This window comes from Sceloporus occidentalis, unplaced genomic scaffold (genome assembly GCF_023333645.1).
Source record: "Sceloporus occidentalis isolate IW3139 unplaced genomic scaffold, rSceOcc1.0.p SCAF_1, whole genome shotgun sequence".
NCBI classification, from domain to species: domain Eukaryota; kingdom Metazoa; phylum Chordata; class Lepidosauria; order Squamata; family Phrynosomatidae; genus Sceloporus; species Sceloporus occidentalis.
Genome location: NW_028316981.1, coordinates 148,656,335 through 148,674,202, shown reverse-complemented (window position 1 = coordinate 148,674,202; position 17,868 = coordinate 148,656,335). Strand labels below are relative to the sequence as shown.

The 17,868-nt window shown below is 48.4% G+C and overlaps 1 protein-coding gene across 1 annotated transcript in view; it reads right to left on the bottom strand.

Annotated features, from left to right (window-relative positions):
• The window catches only part of PRKCA (protein kinase C alpha), a 276,666-nt gene extending 269,782 nt beyond the window's left edge, over positions 1 to 6,884 (bottom strand). The window contains exon 1 of the mRNA XM_089540855.1: positions 6,552 to 6,884. Coding sequence (XP_089396981.1) covers positions 6,552 to 6,739 — 188 coding nt within the window. The 5' untranslated portion in view covers positions 6,740 to 6,884. The remainder of the gene's footprint in view (positions 1 to 6,551) is intronic.
• Positions 6,885 to 17,868: the final 10,984 nt, after the last annotated feature.

Sequence of the window (17,868 nt, the reverse complement as noted above, 5' to 3'; positions counted from 1 at the left end):
GGATGTTAGGTGGTGATGGAGCCAACCACCTGCATGGCAAAGACAAGGACATTTCTGATTGGTGAGTCTGAATACCTGATGGTCAGGATTTGCCACTGTCCCCTTTCCCTACATGCAGCCAAGCTGGATTTATACTTGAGCATACAAAGAGTTTTTGTACCTGCTGACAAATGCCTTGTGGTTGCCTTTGCAAGAATCTGCTATGGCAAATACAAATATTAAGCTGATTATTTTCTACAGTGGAAACAGTACATAAGCAGTGAACTGAAGCAAGGAAGGTGGCAATCAAATCCACGTTCTTTTCTCAATTTTTTATTATAAGCCTTCCATTGAAATGCTCACTGTTTTAAAAAGATACAAATACTTGCTTCATTTTCTCCCCTCTCTTACGTTGGGTCTACACTTGCCAGTACACTCCAGGCTGCCCCTGAAGTATTCTGGCCCCAAATTCCCCCTGAATTTGCCCTTTACTTGCTCCCTTTTCTGGCCAATTTTTAGCCAGTGAACAACAATTCAATTTCTTGCCTGGCACCACTGCTTAGGTCAGTATGAGGTGTCCAGTCATTCTATCAATGATGGGACCTTGTTCTGACCTCAGAAAGACGTGCACCCAAAGTGGTGGTCTCAAGCAACTTGCAGAGACCATGAGTAAAAAGACAGCCACCGTTATCACTGTGAGTCAAAAACTCGCAGCAAAAAGTTATTTAAATGCAGGTTAGGAGTAGGAAGTCCTGAATCGAGTGCAGGCATTGTAAAGACAGACTGCATCAGATTCAGGAGTCTGGCCCTGTGTCGTGTAAATATGATGCAGTGAGCCTGGGAGGGATTTGGGGTAAATCACCCATGTAGCTAGGCCCTTAGGTTGTTGTGACTTTTTACATGTTTATACTGAAATACCATCTAGTTTACACTACTCAAATTTAGTTGCAAATAATAGTCTCGAGAAGTCCATAAAACAGTACAAAATTATTCTTCCAAAGTCTAGTGAAGACTTCTTACATATACAGTGGAAACTCGCCATATGCGGGGGATCCGTTCCGGATCCCACCGCGTATGGCGATTTCCGCCTATGTTCGAGCCCCATTGTTAACAATGGGGCTTGTGCACGGCGGCACGGAGGTGCGCAGGGCACAACGGGCGCGCGCGGGGCGCAACAGGCGCGCACACCCATTCAACTGAATGGGACGCGCTGCCCTTTCCGCCCCGCACGCGCCCAGCGGCTTGAGCGCGTACGCTCAAAGCCGCTTATAAAAAGTCCGCGTATGCGGAGGCCCCACTGTAGATACACATGTTTTATTTTTATGCACAAGTCTATAGGAATACATCCAGAAGTCCTGGATTTTTAAAAATAACTTCAGTAAGCATTTTTTTAAAATCTAAATTTATTAAATGAGACAAGCTACATCTTTTACATTTTTCTCTCTCCAAGCCTTACCCACGTCAATATGGGACATCTCTCAAGACTGTTCATACCATTGACTAAGACTGCTATTCTACACCTATTCACCTGTAAGTCAGTTCTGCTGAACTTAATAGGCTTTACCTCTGCACAGATAAAAGCAGGCTTCAACAGTAAGAGACACTGTATCCCTAAAACAGAATACAAGACTAATCCACACTGAAGAAATAGAGCAATTTGACACCACTTTAAATGTCATGGCTTCAACCTGTGGGATCCTAGGATTTGTAGTTTGATATGATATTTTGCAAAATCTATCAGAGAACTCGAGTGCCTCATCAAACTACACATCCCAGGATTCTGCAGAGTCAAGGCATTTAAAATAGTATCAAACTGCTTTATTTCAGCAGTGTGGATACACTCCAAGCAACCCTGAATACAAATAATGCATTAGTATTGTCTTCCATGCTCTGAACACAAAATGTACCCAATGTTCATAAAATCCAACTTCATTCAACAGGATTTGATATATGTAAGTGTGAACAGAACTTTCAGCAGTGCTCCATTCTAAAGTTGTTGATACAATGAGAATAGCTGGGTATTCAGTTTAGATGCAGGCTCTTGGGCAAACAAGTCATAGCATGCAAATAAAAGGAAGGGATACGAAAGCAAACTTTTCCTGGTAAGCCAGGCATGAATGCATGTTTTCGCCCAGCCAGATGAACACACATGGCTAGTGTGTACACAGGGCTAAACCCAAATTAAGTTAGTTTAATTTAGAATGCTTTAAATGCTGAACAACTTGACCCACTGGCTTCTATGGAGTCCAAATAACTTTATCTAGATCCAACCCACAATTCATACAATGAACCCTACTTGGGTATATGTATGTACACAGAGATAAAGGGGTGGGGGGGGGGAGGACAACAGACAGCATGTGCATCAGCTGGTAAAAAATGCCAATATACTATCCAGAAAACAGTATTACTGAATCTCTTCTGGTTTCCAAGTATTACTTATTACTGGCCCCTTATTATTCCTAATTTGCAATAGGAAGAATTTTCCACCCTAAGCTTGCACATCTAAAATGTGTCACCTGCAAAGTATTTCCATGTCCCCCTGCCCTCCAGAGGCAGCTACAGGAAACACAAGAAAGGAAATATCAAAGTCAAACCATGAAGAGGTTCAACTAGATGTCTTGAAGAAGAAACAACACCCCCAAACTACCCCTTGCTAGACAACTTAAGATACAGTTATTTAAAGGACATGTTGCCTGTATATTTGCACCTTCAGTTGCAAAAGAAGGCAAACCGCATTGGCTGTTGTAGAAAAAAGGGCAACATGCAAAAACTTAAATATGGGATATGGTTACAGAATCAAGGCTTAAGAGAAAGCACATAAACATCATCCCTACTGAACAGAATAATCAAAATGCAAAAAGGAATTGTGAGGGAAGAGCAATATGAATCTATGACCAGCATAATTCAGACTATCAAAAAGAAGTAAGCACACACTCTAAATATTACAAAAGTGCTGACACTTCTTGGAAAGCACAACTGTACTGAGAGAGAACATCAAATGAAGCTGATGTTCAACACAAACCAACTGTAGGCTGATTAAGTTAGAGCGAAACTACAGAATGAAGCAGGAGATCCATTATTGGACCAATTGCTACCTTTACTTAAAGGATTCTGAAGTGGTTGAAGCAGTGGTAATACTAGGAAGATCACCGGGGGTGTTTTTTTTAATTCTCTCTCTCTCTCACACACACAGAGAGAGAGAGAGAGAGAGAGAGAGAGAGAGAGAGAGAGAGAGAACAAATCTCAGCTTTTGCCCAATGGAAACAAGTGGTTTGTAATGCAAAAACGGTACAGAGAAAGATTTTATTTCTTCCAGCACTGTTCCTGGTCTGATCTGATCCAAATTCTGAACAGAATTCTCTTTAACTATGTTTAAGTAAAATGAGAGTATCAGGAGATCTATTTATGGGTCATGGGGACAATGAAACTGAAAAGATGTGTTACCGGGCAAAATACAGTCCGTTCGATGCTGATGGGGAGAAATTCCCACCATCTTTCCACTGACTATGCTAGATAGTATTCATGGGAGCAGCAATCCACCAACATCTGGAAGGAATAGCAAGGCACAGATGCTCCACAGAGCACACTACTTGAAGTCTACATACAGTTTCCAAGGTATGCAATGGAAATTAATGAGTTAAGAACATGCTATTCAACAGGGGAAAGGGCTGAGATGGGCTGCAAGGGAAATAAAGGCTACCTGCTGGAGACTTTATAATGATTTCTCATTGGAGACCACAAAACTCTTTTTCAGGAGCTTCTGCAGTAAAGAAGACTGGGGTGGGGGGTGTTATAGAGTGTAGCTCCAATTTAGGAAGAAGTTGCTTACATGCCATCATCAATTCATAGGCAGGCTGGTAGGAGACAAACCCTTCCTATGGTTCAGCAATTTCTAGACTCAAATGAAGTTAATTGAATGGCTAAATAGGAAGACAATGCAACAGAGGGCACGGCTCTTGCACATATGATGGCTAAAAAGAAGAAGGAAGAAGTAGTGTACCTGTCACACAATGTGAAGCAGCCTTCTGCAACCATTTGCCTTCTAAATGTGTTGGGTTACAACTCCCTATCAGATCCACCAGATTAGGATGATGGGAATTGCAATCCAACACATCTCAGGGGGATGGAAAACTAATGCTAGAAAAAGCTTTGTCTTCCTTTCCCCTGGGTCTTGCTGAAGTGAAGTCAGTGTAAGGCAGGGGTGCAGAGAGGAAGTGTCTCTGTGTGTGTGTGTGTGTGTACACTGGTGTTTACACTGGTGTAGGAAAGAGTGCAACGGGTTCATTTATGCCAGCAGTGTAACCCTGGTACTCAGTGCTGTTTCTGCACAGACATCTCAACCATCCTTCTTCTGGCAAAAAAAGATGGACTATCTCTCCTGGAAGCTTAGAAGAAATATAATTCAAAAATTGAGAGAAAGCTGAGAGGCTGCACTGTTTAACATCAAAATATATCAATGTTTCAAAAGCAGGAGTTGATTTCTTTGACATTTTTGGCACTCAGTAGGCCACCCAGACTGGGCCTAAGTACCCTAAAGGCACCAGATTCTGTATGATACTGCATGCTAAGCAAGGTGATCCCTGGGTAGTACCTGGACAGGAGACCACCAGTGAATACCAGTTACTCTAGGCTACATTTCAGAGGAAGGAACTGGAAAACCCACTCTGAATATTCTTTGCCCCTGACATTTCCACTCAGCTCTGTAGAGCCAGTAGGTCAAATAAGCTCCACAACAGCTTCCACACTGGGGTAAAGTTGGCGCAATTCTCTTAATCTGAGGCCAGTGCTTGCTGACTAAGGTAAGAGGCATTATAGTTGTTCTTTCTCTAGGAGCATCGTCCAAATGCACTCATGTGTATTCCAGGTCTACTGGACTATAATATCCATCATCCAGGTGGCAAGAACAACGGTCTCACTAGCTAAGGGCAACAAGAGCTGAGTCCATCAGATCCAGCAGGTGAGTACCCAGTTGGAAAAGCCTGATGTCACTGAAATGGGTGATGTCCCAGGGAGCAGTGGCATCCTTGAGCAGGTGCAGGGAGTGCAGCCCACACCAGGTGACACCCCAGAGGAAGGGTAGAGGGGTGTCTTCCCAGGGAGGGAGCCAAGATGGCAGCAAGGGTGCCAGGTGTGCAAGGCAGCAGGAGAGCAACAGGCTGCCACTGCCCCCTCCCCCAGCAGCCCCCCCACACACACCAGATGTTACCAAGCCTGGTGATGCCGCTGCCAAGGAGCTCTCATCTTTGGAAAGGACAGCAGAGGGTGGGTTGTGACACCCACAGTGACCCATTTAGTGGGGTTCATACAGACCAAGTTCCCACTACACAATCCTCTTCACGGGGGCACAGAAAGAGCTATTGTTTTTCATATCTGGTCAGTGGAAGAAGGGGTGTCTGAATGGGTTGGTGTGCTGGAGGAGAGCAAGAGAAAGAGTCCAGCGCTCAGCTATCCCAGGCACTCTCTCTCATTCTCTCCCTCTCTCTAGAGTAACAACACCAAAGATCTCTGTTCTGGGAGAAGTCGATGGAGTGCATGAAAGCTCTCTCTGTGGGACAGCAGGGTATGTTGGCTGGCAAAAATACCCCACTACAGACATGAGCAATTGCATCCAGGCTGAATGGGAATGGTGTACTGGGAGGAGCGGGGAAAGAAAAAAGGACCAGCACTTAAACCATCCTGGCCCAGAGTGACAACGCCAAAGATCCCTGTTCTGGGAGTGCATGGAAGCTTGCTCTCTCTCTCTCTCTCTCTCTCTCTCTCTCTCTCTGCGGGACACTAGGGGTATGTTGGCCCGTGAAAATGCCCTGCCACAGGCCATAAGCAATAACACCCAGGGAGGCATCTTCCCCTCTGTGGGGGGCTGGACGGGTCGGTGTGCTTGGAGGAGCAAAAGAAATGGTCCAGCACTTAGCCACCCGTTTCCCTCTAGAGCCCCAATGCCAAAGACCCCTGATCTGGTGGGAGAAGTTGGTGGAGTGCATGAAAGCCCTCTCTTTCTCCGTCTGTGGGACATCGGGGGGGGGGGTGTTGGGAAGGGCCCAGTCGTGAGCCACTGCACCCAGAGAAGGAGGCTTTGGAAAGAGAGAGAGAGAGAGAGCTGTCAGGCAGGGAAGAAGAAGCAGCTCTCTTTCTGGGTGGTGGGAAGAGAGTGGCCAGGGAGGCTGCCTTGTGGGTGGCTCTGGAGAGAGATCCTTTCCCCCTCAAACCCTCCTGGATGAAGGACCCACTGGAGGGAGCAGAAAGGGGGAAAGAGGAGGCGCCCTGGCACTGAGGAAGGTTTGGGGAGCCTCTGAGGAAGGGGAGGAGGAGGAGGAGGTGGAAGGGGTTCCTCGGAGTGGAGTGGAGTCTCCCTCCTTGGAGGGCTTCAAACAGAGGCTGGATGCCCATCTGCCACAGGGGCCGCTTTGATGGGGAGTTCCTGCATGGCCCTCGGGGTCTCTTCCCCCTCTAGGCTTCTAGGCTTCATTTGATTCGTGTGGCCCGCCTTTCCCCCGAAGCGGGAGCCCGGGCGGCCCAGAAGCCAGAGCAGCCCGTGTCCCGCCGGGGCTGGGTCTTTGGCCCTGTCTGCTCACCAGATGAAGTCGGTGCAGTGGCTGCAGAAGGTGGGCTGCTTGAAGAAGCGGGCGATGAACTTGTGGTCGCGGACCTCGTGGACGTTCTTCTGCCGGAGGGCGCCTTTGCGGGCGAAGCGCTGAGCCGCCGCCGCCTCCGGACCCGAGCAGGAGCCCGGCTCTGCGCCGCCGGGGAAGAGGTCGGCCATGCTGCACGGCCCCTGGCCTGGCTCCCTCCCTTCCCTTGGCAAGGCTCTCTCGCTGGCTGCCCAGGCTCCGTCCCGTCCGGCGGCTGTGGCTCAGGAGGAGAGAGCAGGGAGAGAGAGGGCTGGCTGGCTGGCCGCTGCCTCCGCCTCCGCCTCCTGCTCCTCCAGCTGCTCGGGAGCCCAGCAGGACTCCTGACGTCGGAGGGGCGGGGAGAGGGCCCACCCTCCACCCCCGGAGGGACCCACAGGCAGACAGACAGACAGCCCCGAGGGCCCCGCCTGCTGCTGCTGCTGCTGCTCCTGCCGCCTCCGCTGCAGCCACGCGCCCTCCTGCCTCTCCGCCTCCTTCTGCCCCGGAGGAAGGGCCCAGGGCAGCCTGGGCTTGGAGAGAGAGAGAGAGAGAGAGAGGCAGGCAGGCAGGCAGGCCGGGGGCAGAGGAGGGCCAGGCGCCCCGGGGAAAAGGGGAGGACGCCGCCAAAGGAGGGGTCTGTGTGTGTGTGTGTGTGTGCTATTTGGTATGATACACACACACACAGAGAGAGAGAGAGAGAGAGATACGCGTGTCTCTGCGTATGATTTGGAATTACATATACAGTGTAGGCCCATGTGTCTGTAGAATTTGGTCTTTTATATATACGTCTGTGTCTGTCTCTGTGTGTATAATTGTATATGTGTGTGTGCTTGTGTGTGTCTGTGTATATAATTTGGTATTTATATATACGTGTGTGTGTGTAATTTGGTATTGTGTGTCTATGTCTGTGTATGTATAATTCGGTATTTTGAATGAATGAATGAATGAAATTTTATTTCTAGACCGCTATTCCTTGTAGATCACAGTGGTTTACAAAAACACCATCAAAACCAATACATAGCGCAACAATACAAAAACCCACCCATACAATTTAAAAACAATACAAGGGAGGGCTTGTCTTCTTCAGGCAGGCAGTTGGAGCCAGCCTGCCTCTCTCCCCCCAAGATGGTGGCTGAAGGGAGGGCTTGTCTTCTTCAGGCAGGCAGTTGGAGCCAGCCTGCCTCTCTCCCCCCAAGATGGTGGCTGAAGGGAGGGCTTGTCTTCTTACAAGCAGGCAGTTGGAGCTAGCCTGCCTCTCTCTCCCCAAGATGGTGGCTGAAGGGAGGGCTTGTCTTCTTACAAGCAGGCAGTTGGAGCTAGCCTGCCTCTCTCTCCCCAAGATGGTGGCTGAAGGGAGGGCTTGTCTTCTTCAGGCAGGCAGTTGGAGCTAGCCTGCCTCTCTCCCCCCAAGATGGTGGCTGAAGGGAGGGCTTGTCTTCTTACAAGCAGGCAGTTGGAGCTAGCCTGCCTCTCTCCCCCCAAGATGGTGGCTGAAGGGAGGGCTTGTCTTCTTCAGGCAGGCAGTTGGAGCTAGCCTGCCTCTCTCCCCCCAAGATGGTGGCTGAAGGGAGGGCTTTTCTTCTTACAAGCAGGCAGTTGGAGCTAGCCTGCCTCTCTCTCCCCAAGATGGTGGCTGAAGGGAGGGCTTTTCTTCTTACAGGCAGGCAGTTGGAGCTAGCCTGCCTCTCTCTCCCCAAGATGGTGGCTGAAGGGAGGGCTTGTCTTCTTCAGGCAGGCAGTTGGAGCTAGCCTGCCTCTCTCCCCCCAAGATGGTGGCTGAAGGGAGGGCTTTTCTTCTTACAAGCAGGCAGTTGGAGCTAGCCTGCCTCTCTCTCCCCAAGATGGTGGCTGAAGGGAGGGCTTGTCTTCTTCAGGCAGGCAGTTGGAGCTAGCCTGCCTCTCTCCCCCCAAGATGGTGGCTGAAGGGAGGGCTTTTCTTCTTACAAGCAGGCAGTTGGAGCCAGCCTGCCTCTCTCCCCCCAAGATGGTGGCTGAAGGGAGGGCTTTACTTCTTCAGGCAGGCAGTTGGAGCTAGCCTGCCTCTCTCCCCCCAAGATGGTGGCTGAAGGGAGGGCTTGTCTTCTTCAGGCAGGCAGTTGGAGCCAGCCTGCCTCTCTCCCCCCAAGATGGTGGCTGAAGGGAGGGCTTTACTTCTTCAGGCAGGCAGTTGGAGCCAGCCTGCCTCTCTCCCCCCAAGATGGTGGCTGAAGGGAGGGCTTTACTTCTTCAGGCAGGCAGTTGGAGCCAGCCTGCCTCTCTCTCCCCAAGATGGTGGCTGAAGGGAGGGCTTTACTTCTTCAGGCAGGCAGTTGGAGCTAGCCTGCCTCTCTCCCCCCAAGATGGTGGCTGAAGGGAGGGCTTTACTTCTTCAGGCAGGCAGTTGGAGCTAGCCTGCCTCTCTCCCCCCAAGATGGTGGCTGAAGGGAGGGCTTTACTTCTTCAGGCAGGCAGTTGGAGCTAGCCTGCCTCTCTCCCCCCAAGATGGTGGCTGAACGGAGGGCTTTACTTCTTCAGGCAGGCAGTTGGAGCTAGCCTGCCTCTCTCCCCCCAAGATGGTGGCTGAAGGGAGGGCTTTTCTTCTTCAGGCAGGCAGTTGGAGCTAGCCTGCCTCTCTCCCCCCAAGATGGTGGCTGAAGGGAGGGCTTTACTTCTTCAGGCAGGCAGTTGGAGCTAGCCTGCCTCTCTCCCCCCAAGATGGTGGCTGAAGGGAGGGCTTGTCTTCTTCAGGCAGGCAGTTGGAGCTAGCCTGCCTCTCTCCCCCCAAGATGGTGGCTGAAGGGAGGGCTTTTCTTCTTACTGGCAGGCAGTTGGAGCTAGCCTGCCTCTCTCCCCCCAAGATGGTGGCTGAAGGGAGGGCTTGTCTTCTTCAGGCAGGCAGTTGGAGCCAGCCTGCCTCTCTCCCCCCAAGATGGTGGCTGAAGGGAGGGCTTTTCTTCTTCAGGCAGGCAGTTGGAGCTAGCCTGCCTCTCTCTCCCCAAGATGGTGGCTGAAGGGAGGGCTTTACTTCTTCAGGCAGGCAGTTGGAGCCAGCCTGCCTCTCTCCCCCCAAGATGGTGGCTGAAGGGAGGGCTTTTCTTCTTCAGGCAGGCAGTTGGAGCTAGCCTGCCTCTCTCTCCCCAAGATGGTGGCTGAAGGGAGGGCTTTACTTCTTCAGGCAGGCAGTTGGAGCTAGCCTGCCTCTCTCCCCCCAAGATGGTGGCTGAAGGGAGGGCTTGTCTTCTTCAGGCAGGCAGTTGGAGCTAGCCTGCCTCTCTCCCCCCAAGATGGTGGCTGAAGGGAGGGCTTTTCTTCTTACTGGCAGGCAGTTGGAGCTAGCCTGCCTCTCTCCCCCCAAGATGGTGGCTGAAGGGAGGGCTTTTCTTCTTACTGGCAGGCAGTTGGAGCCAGCCTGCCTCTCTCCCCCCAAGATGGTGGCTGAAGGGAGGGCTTTTCTTCTTCAGGCAGGCAGTTGGAGCTAGCCTGCCTCTCTCTCCCCAAGATGGTGGCTGAAGGGAGGGCTTTACTTCTTCAGGCAGGCAGTTGGAGCTAGCCTGCCTCTCTCCCCCCAAGATGGTGGCTGAAGGGAGGGCTTTACTTCTTCAGGCAGGCAGTTGGAGCTAGCCTGCCTCTCTCCCCCCAAGATGGTGGCTGAAGGGAGGGCTTGTCTTCTTCAGGCAGGCAGTTGGAGCCAGCCTGCCTCTCTCCCCCCAAGATGGTGGCTGAAGGGAGGGCTTGTCTTCTTCAGGCAGGCAGTTGGGCCAGCCTGCCTCTCTCTCCCCAAGAGAGGTATATCTGTATTTGTGAGTGTGTAATTGGGTGTGTGTGTGTGTGTATATATATATATATATACACACACACACACACACACATATATTTGTGTGTCTGTGCATAATTTGGTATTATATATATATATATATACACATACATATATATACAGGTGTGTGTGTGCGCGCGATTTGGTGTATATATACATATATGTGTGTGTGTGTGTAATTTGGTCTGTGTGTGTATAATCTGGTATTTTACATAGACAGGTGTCTATATATATTTGTGTGTGGCTAATTTGGTGTGTATATATACATATATTTGTGTGTGTGTGTATTTACATGTGTGTGCAATTTGGTGTGTGTGAGAGAGAGGTTGTCCCTCCCTTTTCGGGGGCCTCCTGTGTGGGGAGGAGAGGGGCAAGGGTTGGCCCTGGAAGGAGGAGGAGGAGGGAGGCTCCTTGGGAGGCAGCCGGGGAAGGTGTCTCTGAGGCCACCACCACCAGGCTGCCAGCCAGGCCCCGCGGAAGGCCAGCCAGACCCCACAAAGGCCCCTCCCTCCCCCGATCCACTCCAACCCCCTTCTGCCATGCAGGAACTCTCAATCAAAGCATCCCCAGTGACAGAGGGCCATCCAGCCTCTGTTTTAAAGATCTCCAAGAAAGGGGACTCCACCACACTCCGAGTCAGAGCCCTGATTCATTGGAGCTTTTTGGGGTCCTCCTCCCTAAAGAAAAAGCTATGCCAAAGAGGGAGAGAGAGTGTGGTGCAATAAATCATCTTGCCCCACGCACCTTGGTGTCCCAACAGTCATGTTAGTCTGTAGAATCAGTCTGCAGAGAGATCTTGCGGCACCTTTGAGACCCACTGGAAGAAAGAAGTTGACAGCAGGAGCTTTCCTAGGCTACAGTCTCCTTCCTCGGGTGCTTTTGAGGAAGTAGACTTAGGTCCCAAACAGACAATCCAAAATAAAGCTGCTTCAGGTCACTTTAGAGGTATGCTGTTTAAATGACGCATGCATCTTAAGAGGCCAGAAGCTGCTCCCCAGTCCTTAGGATGCATGCATCATTTAAACAGCATACCTCCAAAGTGACCTGAAGCAGCTTTATTTTGGCCTGTCTCTTCAGGCCCTGAAGTCTAGAAAAGCTCATCGTGCTGCCAGCTTCTTTCTTTCAGTGAGTCTCAAAAGAGCGACAAGGTCTCTCTGCCTAGTTATCACGGGGTTTCCTCTTCTTCAGAGGGGGTTTTACCATTACCAGGGGGAGCAAATGGCTTAACTTCAAAAAAAGGACAAGGCAGGCAGCAATTTTCTTTGCCCAGGAATACATAGGACACTCAAGGAAAGTGGAGGATATGGCCACATGTGACCTAAAGCCACTCATATCAATTCATGCTTCTTAGGCACGCTCAAAATGGAGGACATTTTGGAATTCTTCCGGGACAAGAAACATAGGCTATGTCCTGGAAAAAGAAGATGCTCACCCTCGCCATTACCTTCTTTACCTTCCCCTAAGGCTGAGAGGGTGTGACTTGCCCAAATCATCCAGTGGCCAAGCAGGGATTCAAATCCTGGTCTCAAGTTGTAGCAGAGTTCTCATGCCTCAACAAATTAGAATTCCCAGAATTTCATAGCATTGAGCCATGGCACTAAATGTGGAGTCAAACCGGGTTCTTTCTGCAGTGTGGATCCAGCTGATATATAAAAGCTAAAGACACTCATATAAGGATAAACTCATGCTGCTTAGCCATGCTCAAATTGGAGGACATTTTGGAATGCCTCCTGGACAGAAGGCTGAAATGTAGGACAGGTCCTGGAAAAGGAGGACGGCCAGTCACCCTGGAGGTCCCCAGATCGTCAGGAAAGCTGGGGCTCCTCAAGACTTCCAGCCCGGTTCCCCAATAGCGATGTGGGGTATTGAAGACTGCAGAAAAAAATGCCTCTTTCCCTCCAAAAAATGAACCCTCCAAAATCACCTCTGTCACTTCACTTGGCTGGCAGGCAAAGGTTGCTGCACTGTGGCAGCACCTTGGCTGAGGAGAAGCTGAAAGGGCTCTGGATTCGAGAGATAGGACAGAAAGCCAATGATGTGTCATCTTTAGGGTGTTATGACTCGAGACCAGGGTTCAAATCCCCATTTGAGCATAAAAACCCATTGAGTGACCTTGGGCAAGTCGCACTCTATCAGCCTCAGGGGAAGGCAATGACAAAAGTCCTCTGAAAAAATATGCCAAGAAAACCCCATGATAGCTTCACCTTAACATCACCATAAGTGAAAAATGACTGAGAGTCACACAACAACAGCGAAAACCCCACTTTCCAACTTATGGTGACCCAAAGTTAACCTTCTTCTGCTTTCTATTATTATTATTATTATTATTATTATTATTACTATTACCTGCTTTTTATCCAAAATTGGGATACTAACAGGCTTACAAATTAAGGAGCAATACAGTTAAAAACTTACAAAGCATACCATATCATGGGGTTATCTTGGCCAGGCTGATTCAAAGGGGGTTTGCCCTTGCTTCCCGTGAGTCTGAGAGAATGTGACTTGCCCAAGGTCACCCAGTGAGTTTCCATGGCCGAGCAGAGATTTGAACCCTGGTCTCAACTGTCCTAGTCTAACACTCAAACCACTACACTCAGCAGTGTAGTGCCCACTGGGTCTCTCTGGTCCTTCCATCTCTGAAATGCTTGGCACAGTCGAAGGCTTTCATAGCCGGCATCCATAGTCTTTTGTGGGTTTTTCAGGCTATGTGGCCATGTTCTAAAAGAGTTTATTCCTGACATTTTGCCAACATCTGTGGCTGGCATCTTCAGAGAATTTAGGTGCTGCCACTGTGTCTTCTGCAACCTCTGCAGGCTCTCTTTCCCCTTCCCTTCCCTCCCTGCAGATCTCTGACTCACAGATGTAGCTGGTGGTTGTTCTTGTTTACTGCCCTCAAGTCAGCTTGGCTTTATGGGGACCCTATGAATGAGAGGCCTGCCTCCACATCCCCCTCTCACAAACAGCCCCACTCAGGTCTTGCAGAGTCAAGAGCCTGGCTTCCTTGATTCCTTCCATCTGGAATGTGGTCTTCCTCTTTCCCTGTTGCCTTCTCTCTTACTAAGCATGATTGCCTTTTCTAGTGAGTCACTTCCAAAGCATGACAATCTCAGTTTAGTCATCTTGGTTTCTAGGGAGAGTTCAGATTTGCTTTGCTCTAAGACCCATTTATTTGTGTACCTCTTGGGGGAGGGATTTGGGAGGGCATCCCCCCCCCCATAAGAATGCTGCCCCCGTCATGAAGTATACTTTTAGTTCCCAAATTTCTACCATTGCAGGTAAAGCTTGAGCTGAGAATTTAGAAATACAGTTTAGGCATCCAAAGAAAAGGGGTAGGCAAAGATACCAAGGGAATACCCTGCCCCTGAGTGAGAGAGAGTTGTGTGTGTATCAAGGAGGGTGAGGATTTGCAAAGACTTGCTTCTTTCTCTTCTCCCTTCTTCAAAGGAATGCTTCATAATAGTACAGTATATAATTATACTGGCTGCTGTAAAATATAGTTTGCATATATACAATCTTTTTGGTGACACCAGGTTTCTGCAGCACAGTTCTGTGTTCAAAGCAATAAACTGGGTTGGGAAATCGTGCAGTCCTCCAGATGCTGGACTGCAGCTCCCAGCATTCCTCACCTGGCAAATACTGCTGGGTCTTGCAGTCAAGGAACATTGGGGAAGGCACAAGGTTCCCCATTCCTGGGGTAAACGCATGACTGAGGGGTGGGGAAGATGAAGGTACAGAGCCTACCTCATGGGACTTACATCACCATGCCTTGCCCTGAAGTGAAGAAACTATCCAGAAACTGTGGCGGGTTATAGACCGCCCATTTGGGGCGGGCTGCACCCGCCCCTTTCCCCGGTGTATTGGGGCCTCAGCATGTAGAACGGCAGCCGCTGAGGCCCCGATCCACTGCTTTTCAGGCTGCGGGGAAGCAGCAAAACGCCGCTTCCCCGCAGCCTGAAAAGGGGTGTCCCTGGGGCTTCAAGCCCCAAGGACACCCCGCGGCGGCAGGGAGAAGAGAAAGGGGCCGCTTGGCCCCTTTCTCTTTTAGTCCGCTGGGCACAGCCGTCTGAAGGCTGCGCCCAGCGGACTAAACCAGGAAGGAGCTCCGAAACGGAGCTCCTTCCTGCTCCGTGTTCAGGGCGCACTAAGCGCCCTGGCGCGGAGCAAGGACGTCACGTCTGCGCCGCCCCGTCTAGAGGCGACGCAGCCGTGACATCCTCACGGCGGCGGCCATATGGAAGGGCCGCCGCCATTTAGTGCGTGACGAGCACGCACTAGGGTTAGGGCGGTGCAGAAGCACCGCCCTTTTGTAACCCTAGTGCGTGCTCGTCACGCACTAAAGTGCCGGTCTGTAACCAGCCTGTGTCACTATGGTCAGCTGTTTCACAAAGGCAGGAAAGCTCTTGTATCAATTGCTTCATACAGCAACCATCTCCCATGTACTAAACGTTTGGAAGCCCTTTCCTTCTAGTAGCATTTCTCATCCGGTGCATCTAGGGCCAAATTAAGTCAAGGCAGTGGCACTTAAACTTTTTACTCTTGGGACCCCGCTTTCCATCTATCTGTGGATGCTGCACACACACACCTTGACACAGTATATGAATAAAAATATCTTGTTTTAGTGTACATATTTTCATTTGCTCATTCATGTATATTCATAGTTTAACATTTTATAAGGAAATAACATCATCCAAATTAGAACCGTTATATTTAAGTAAATTCAATATTTAACTCAATGCATGTGTAAATTTTACACACAAAAAAGTTTGTGCAGAAGAGGAGGAGGAAGAGGGATCAGAGCTTCCAAGTCTCACAATTCCTGTGCCCCCCTGGGGGGGTCCTGCCCAATGTTTGAGAACCACAGAGTTACATTGTTGTTGTTATGTGACTTCAAATCAACTCCAGCTTTGAAGCACTCTCTGCCAAGGTTTTCCTGGCCAGATTTATTCAGCGGAGGTTTGCCATTGCCTCCATCTAAGGCCAACAGTGTGGGATTTACCCACAGCCAGCTAGATTGAGCCCTGATCTCCAAGGAACTATTTGCATGGGACAAGTAAAGCAACCTCTCCACTTCCCAGCCTCTTGGTGGGGAGACAAAAGGACACATGGCCTAAAGCCCAGTTCTAGTGTGAACAGACCAGATGGCATCTGACCTATTCAGCACCAGAATGGGGTATACCTTTCTTAATACACATAATCCAAATCCTCCCAGAATATTCTGAGCCCTCTGTTCCAACACCTGGTAGCTGTTTGAAATGGGTCCTGCTGTGCCACCCAGGGCATTTGCCACTGCCACAGGTCAGAAAGGTCAGAGGTCAGAAAGAGGCACCCAGCCATGTGATCATAACTAGGCACCTCATTCTGACCTCAGAGTGAAGTGATGCAATGCTGCAGCAGCTACACCAAGCAGCACAGAGGGCTGTGCATGTGAACAGCTGTCCTGCATTGGAACGGAGAGCGGATATAAAGAGGGAATTTGGAGAAGCTCCAGGGCCAGGATACCCAGTACTGGAACTGGAGTATCCTGGCCAGTGCGCACAGGACCTTGGAGTCTCAATCCAACACACAACCCACTACAGGACACTGGCTTCAAGGTATATAGTAACATCAGCTTAGAAAATCCAGTAACATCAAAAATCCACCCAACAGTGATACCTTTATTGAACCAACCAAAATGGACAATATACAAGTTGAATGCTTTCAAAGCTCCACTGGCTTCTTCATCAGGCAAGGTGTTAAAAACCATACAGGAGGGGAAAAATTGAAGATGTTAGTCATAGGCCTCTGGCTACTGAGAGCGTGAAGGCCTAACAAAGGGGCCAGTGGCCTCATAATAAAGGATGTGACATTGGATTGCAAAGAAAGTATCTTTGTGTGTGTGTGTGGGTGTGTTGCAAATGGATGTTAAATTTCCTGGACTTTGAGAATCTACCAATTGCCACATGGCCAGAAGGAGGAGGTGCCAGCTGCAAGAAATACCTCTCCATACCATCTGAACTGAGAACAAAAACAGCAAAATGCAGGCCTATGACTAACATCTTCCATTTTTTCTCATGTATGGTTTGTAACAACACCTTGCCTGATAAAGAAGCCAGTATATTGCAAGATGTATATTGCGCGTTTTGGTTGGTCCCATAAAGGTATCACTGTTTGGTGGATTTTTTATGTTACTGGATTTGCTATATCACCAACATGGTTATCACCTTAGAAAAGGAGGGCTAAAAATGTTCCTAATCACACCAAGGCTGGAAAGAGGATTTCAGCTCTTTCTTACCATATTGCAGCCTTGAAAATTTTATCTGCTATGAAGTTGGAATGAGGGAGGCATGCCCATAATTGTTTAGCCAAAACTGCAGATTCTGGCATATAAAAGGAGAAATGCTATTTCTGATTGATTCAGCAGTCTAAGTGAATAAATAAAATAACTGTCAGAGTTGTGGATTTTAGTAGTTTAATTAATTAATGACTGGCAAATAAATAACTGGCAAATAACAATTAAAGGGGAAAGTACTGCTTTTAATAATTATTTGATATTCTATGCAAATAAAGGCCCAGAAGAAAAAACTTGAAGGGAGAAAGGCAATAAAAACAAACAACTGAATGTTTCTAAAATAATATCTTCATCTCTATCTGTTGACAAGCAACTGCCCTTTTACTCTTTTATACCAGCCCAAACCAGAAAGTTTAATCGTTTTTTCTAAGCGGTATAATTCCTTGGCCTTTGATGGAACTGTGGGAAAGAGAATTCCATAGCTGCCATTACTGAATTTAGAGAGCGGGAGATCCCAACAGCTCTATTATCTTCTGAAGCTTTGTGATATTTACAATATTTCAAGTTACCTAGCAATGGCTTTTGTTTGTCTAGTGAGAACAAAGATGTGGTTTTGGCATATAGCACATTGTACAGAGGTAAATGTTACACTAAGCATGCCATCCACATAGGTCTTACATTTCTTCACATTTATGCTAAATCCTATCTATTCATTAATCACATTAGCAGAAATATTTAAATTCCAAATCATAATGAGAAATCAACACTGTACTAAAATATCAGCTATTCTCAAGAGGAGAGGTCCTAGTCAGTGGCCTCTGTTTTGCGATATTAATCTCAGTTTGTGCTGTACATTACATGGGCAAAGGCTTAACTATTGCTGAATTATTCCATTTTACTCCCTCTTCCAACAAAATTGCAAATAAAAAAAATTATAAAAACTTTTTATCAAACGAAAAATGTTATACATAAAAATTTGGTGGAAAATTAACATTTCATGTTCTACTCAGGGTTTCACTAATCATATCATATGTAATTCCATAGGTTATATTAAAACATATTGACAACCAATTCATTATTGATTGGTATTCAATTTTGTAATGCTTCTAGAATCATGGGCCTCAATCTAATTGTCAGTCCTAACTATTTTAAAACCATTGAATCAATGGAACATACATAAGGTTGGTTTAGCAGGTTCCCATTAATTCAGTAGATCTACT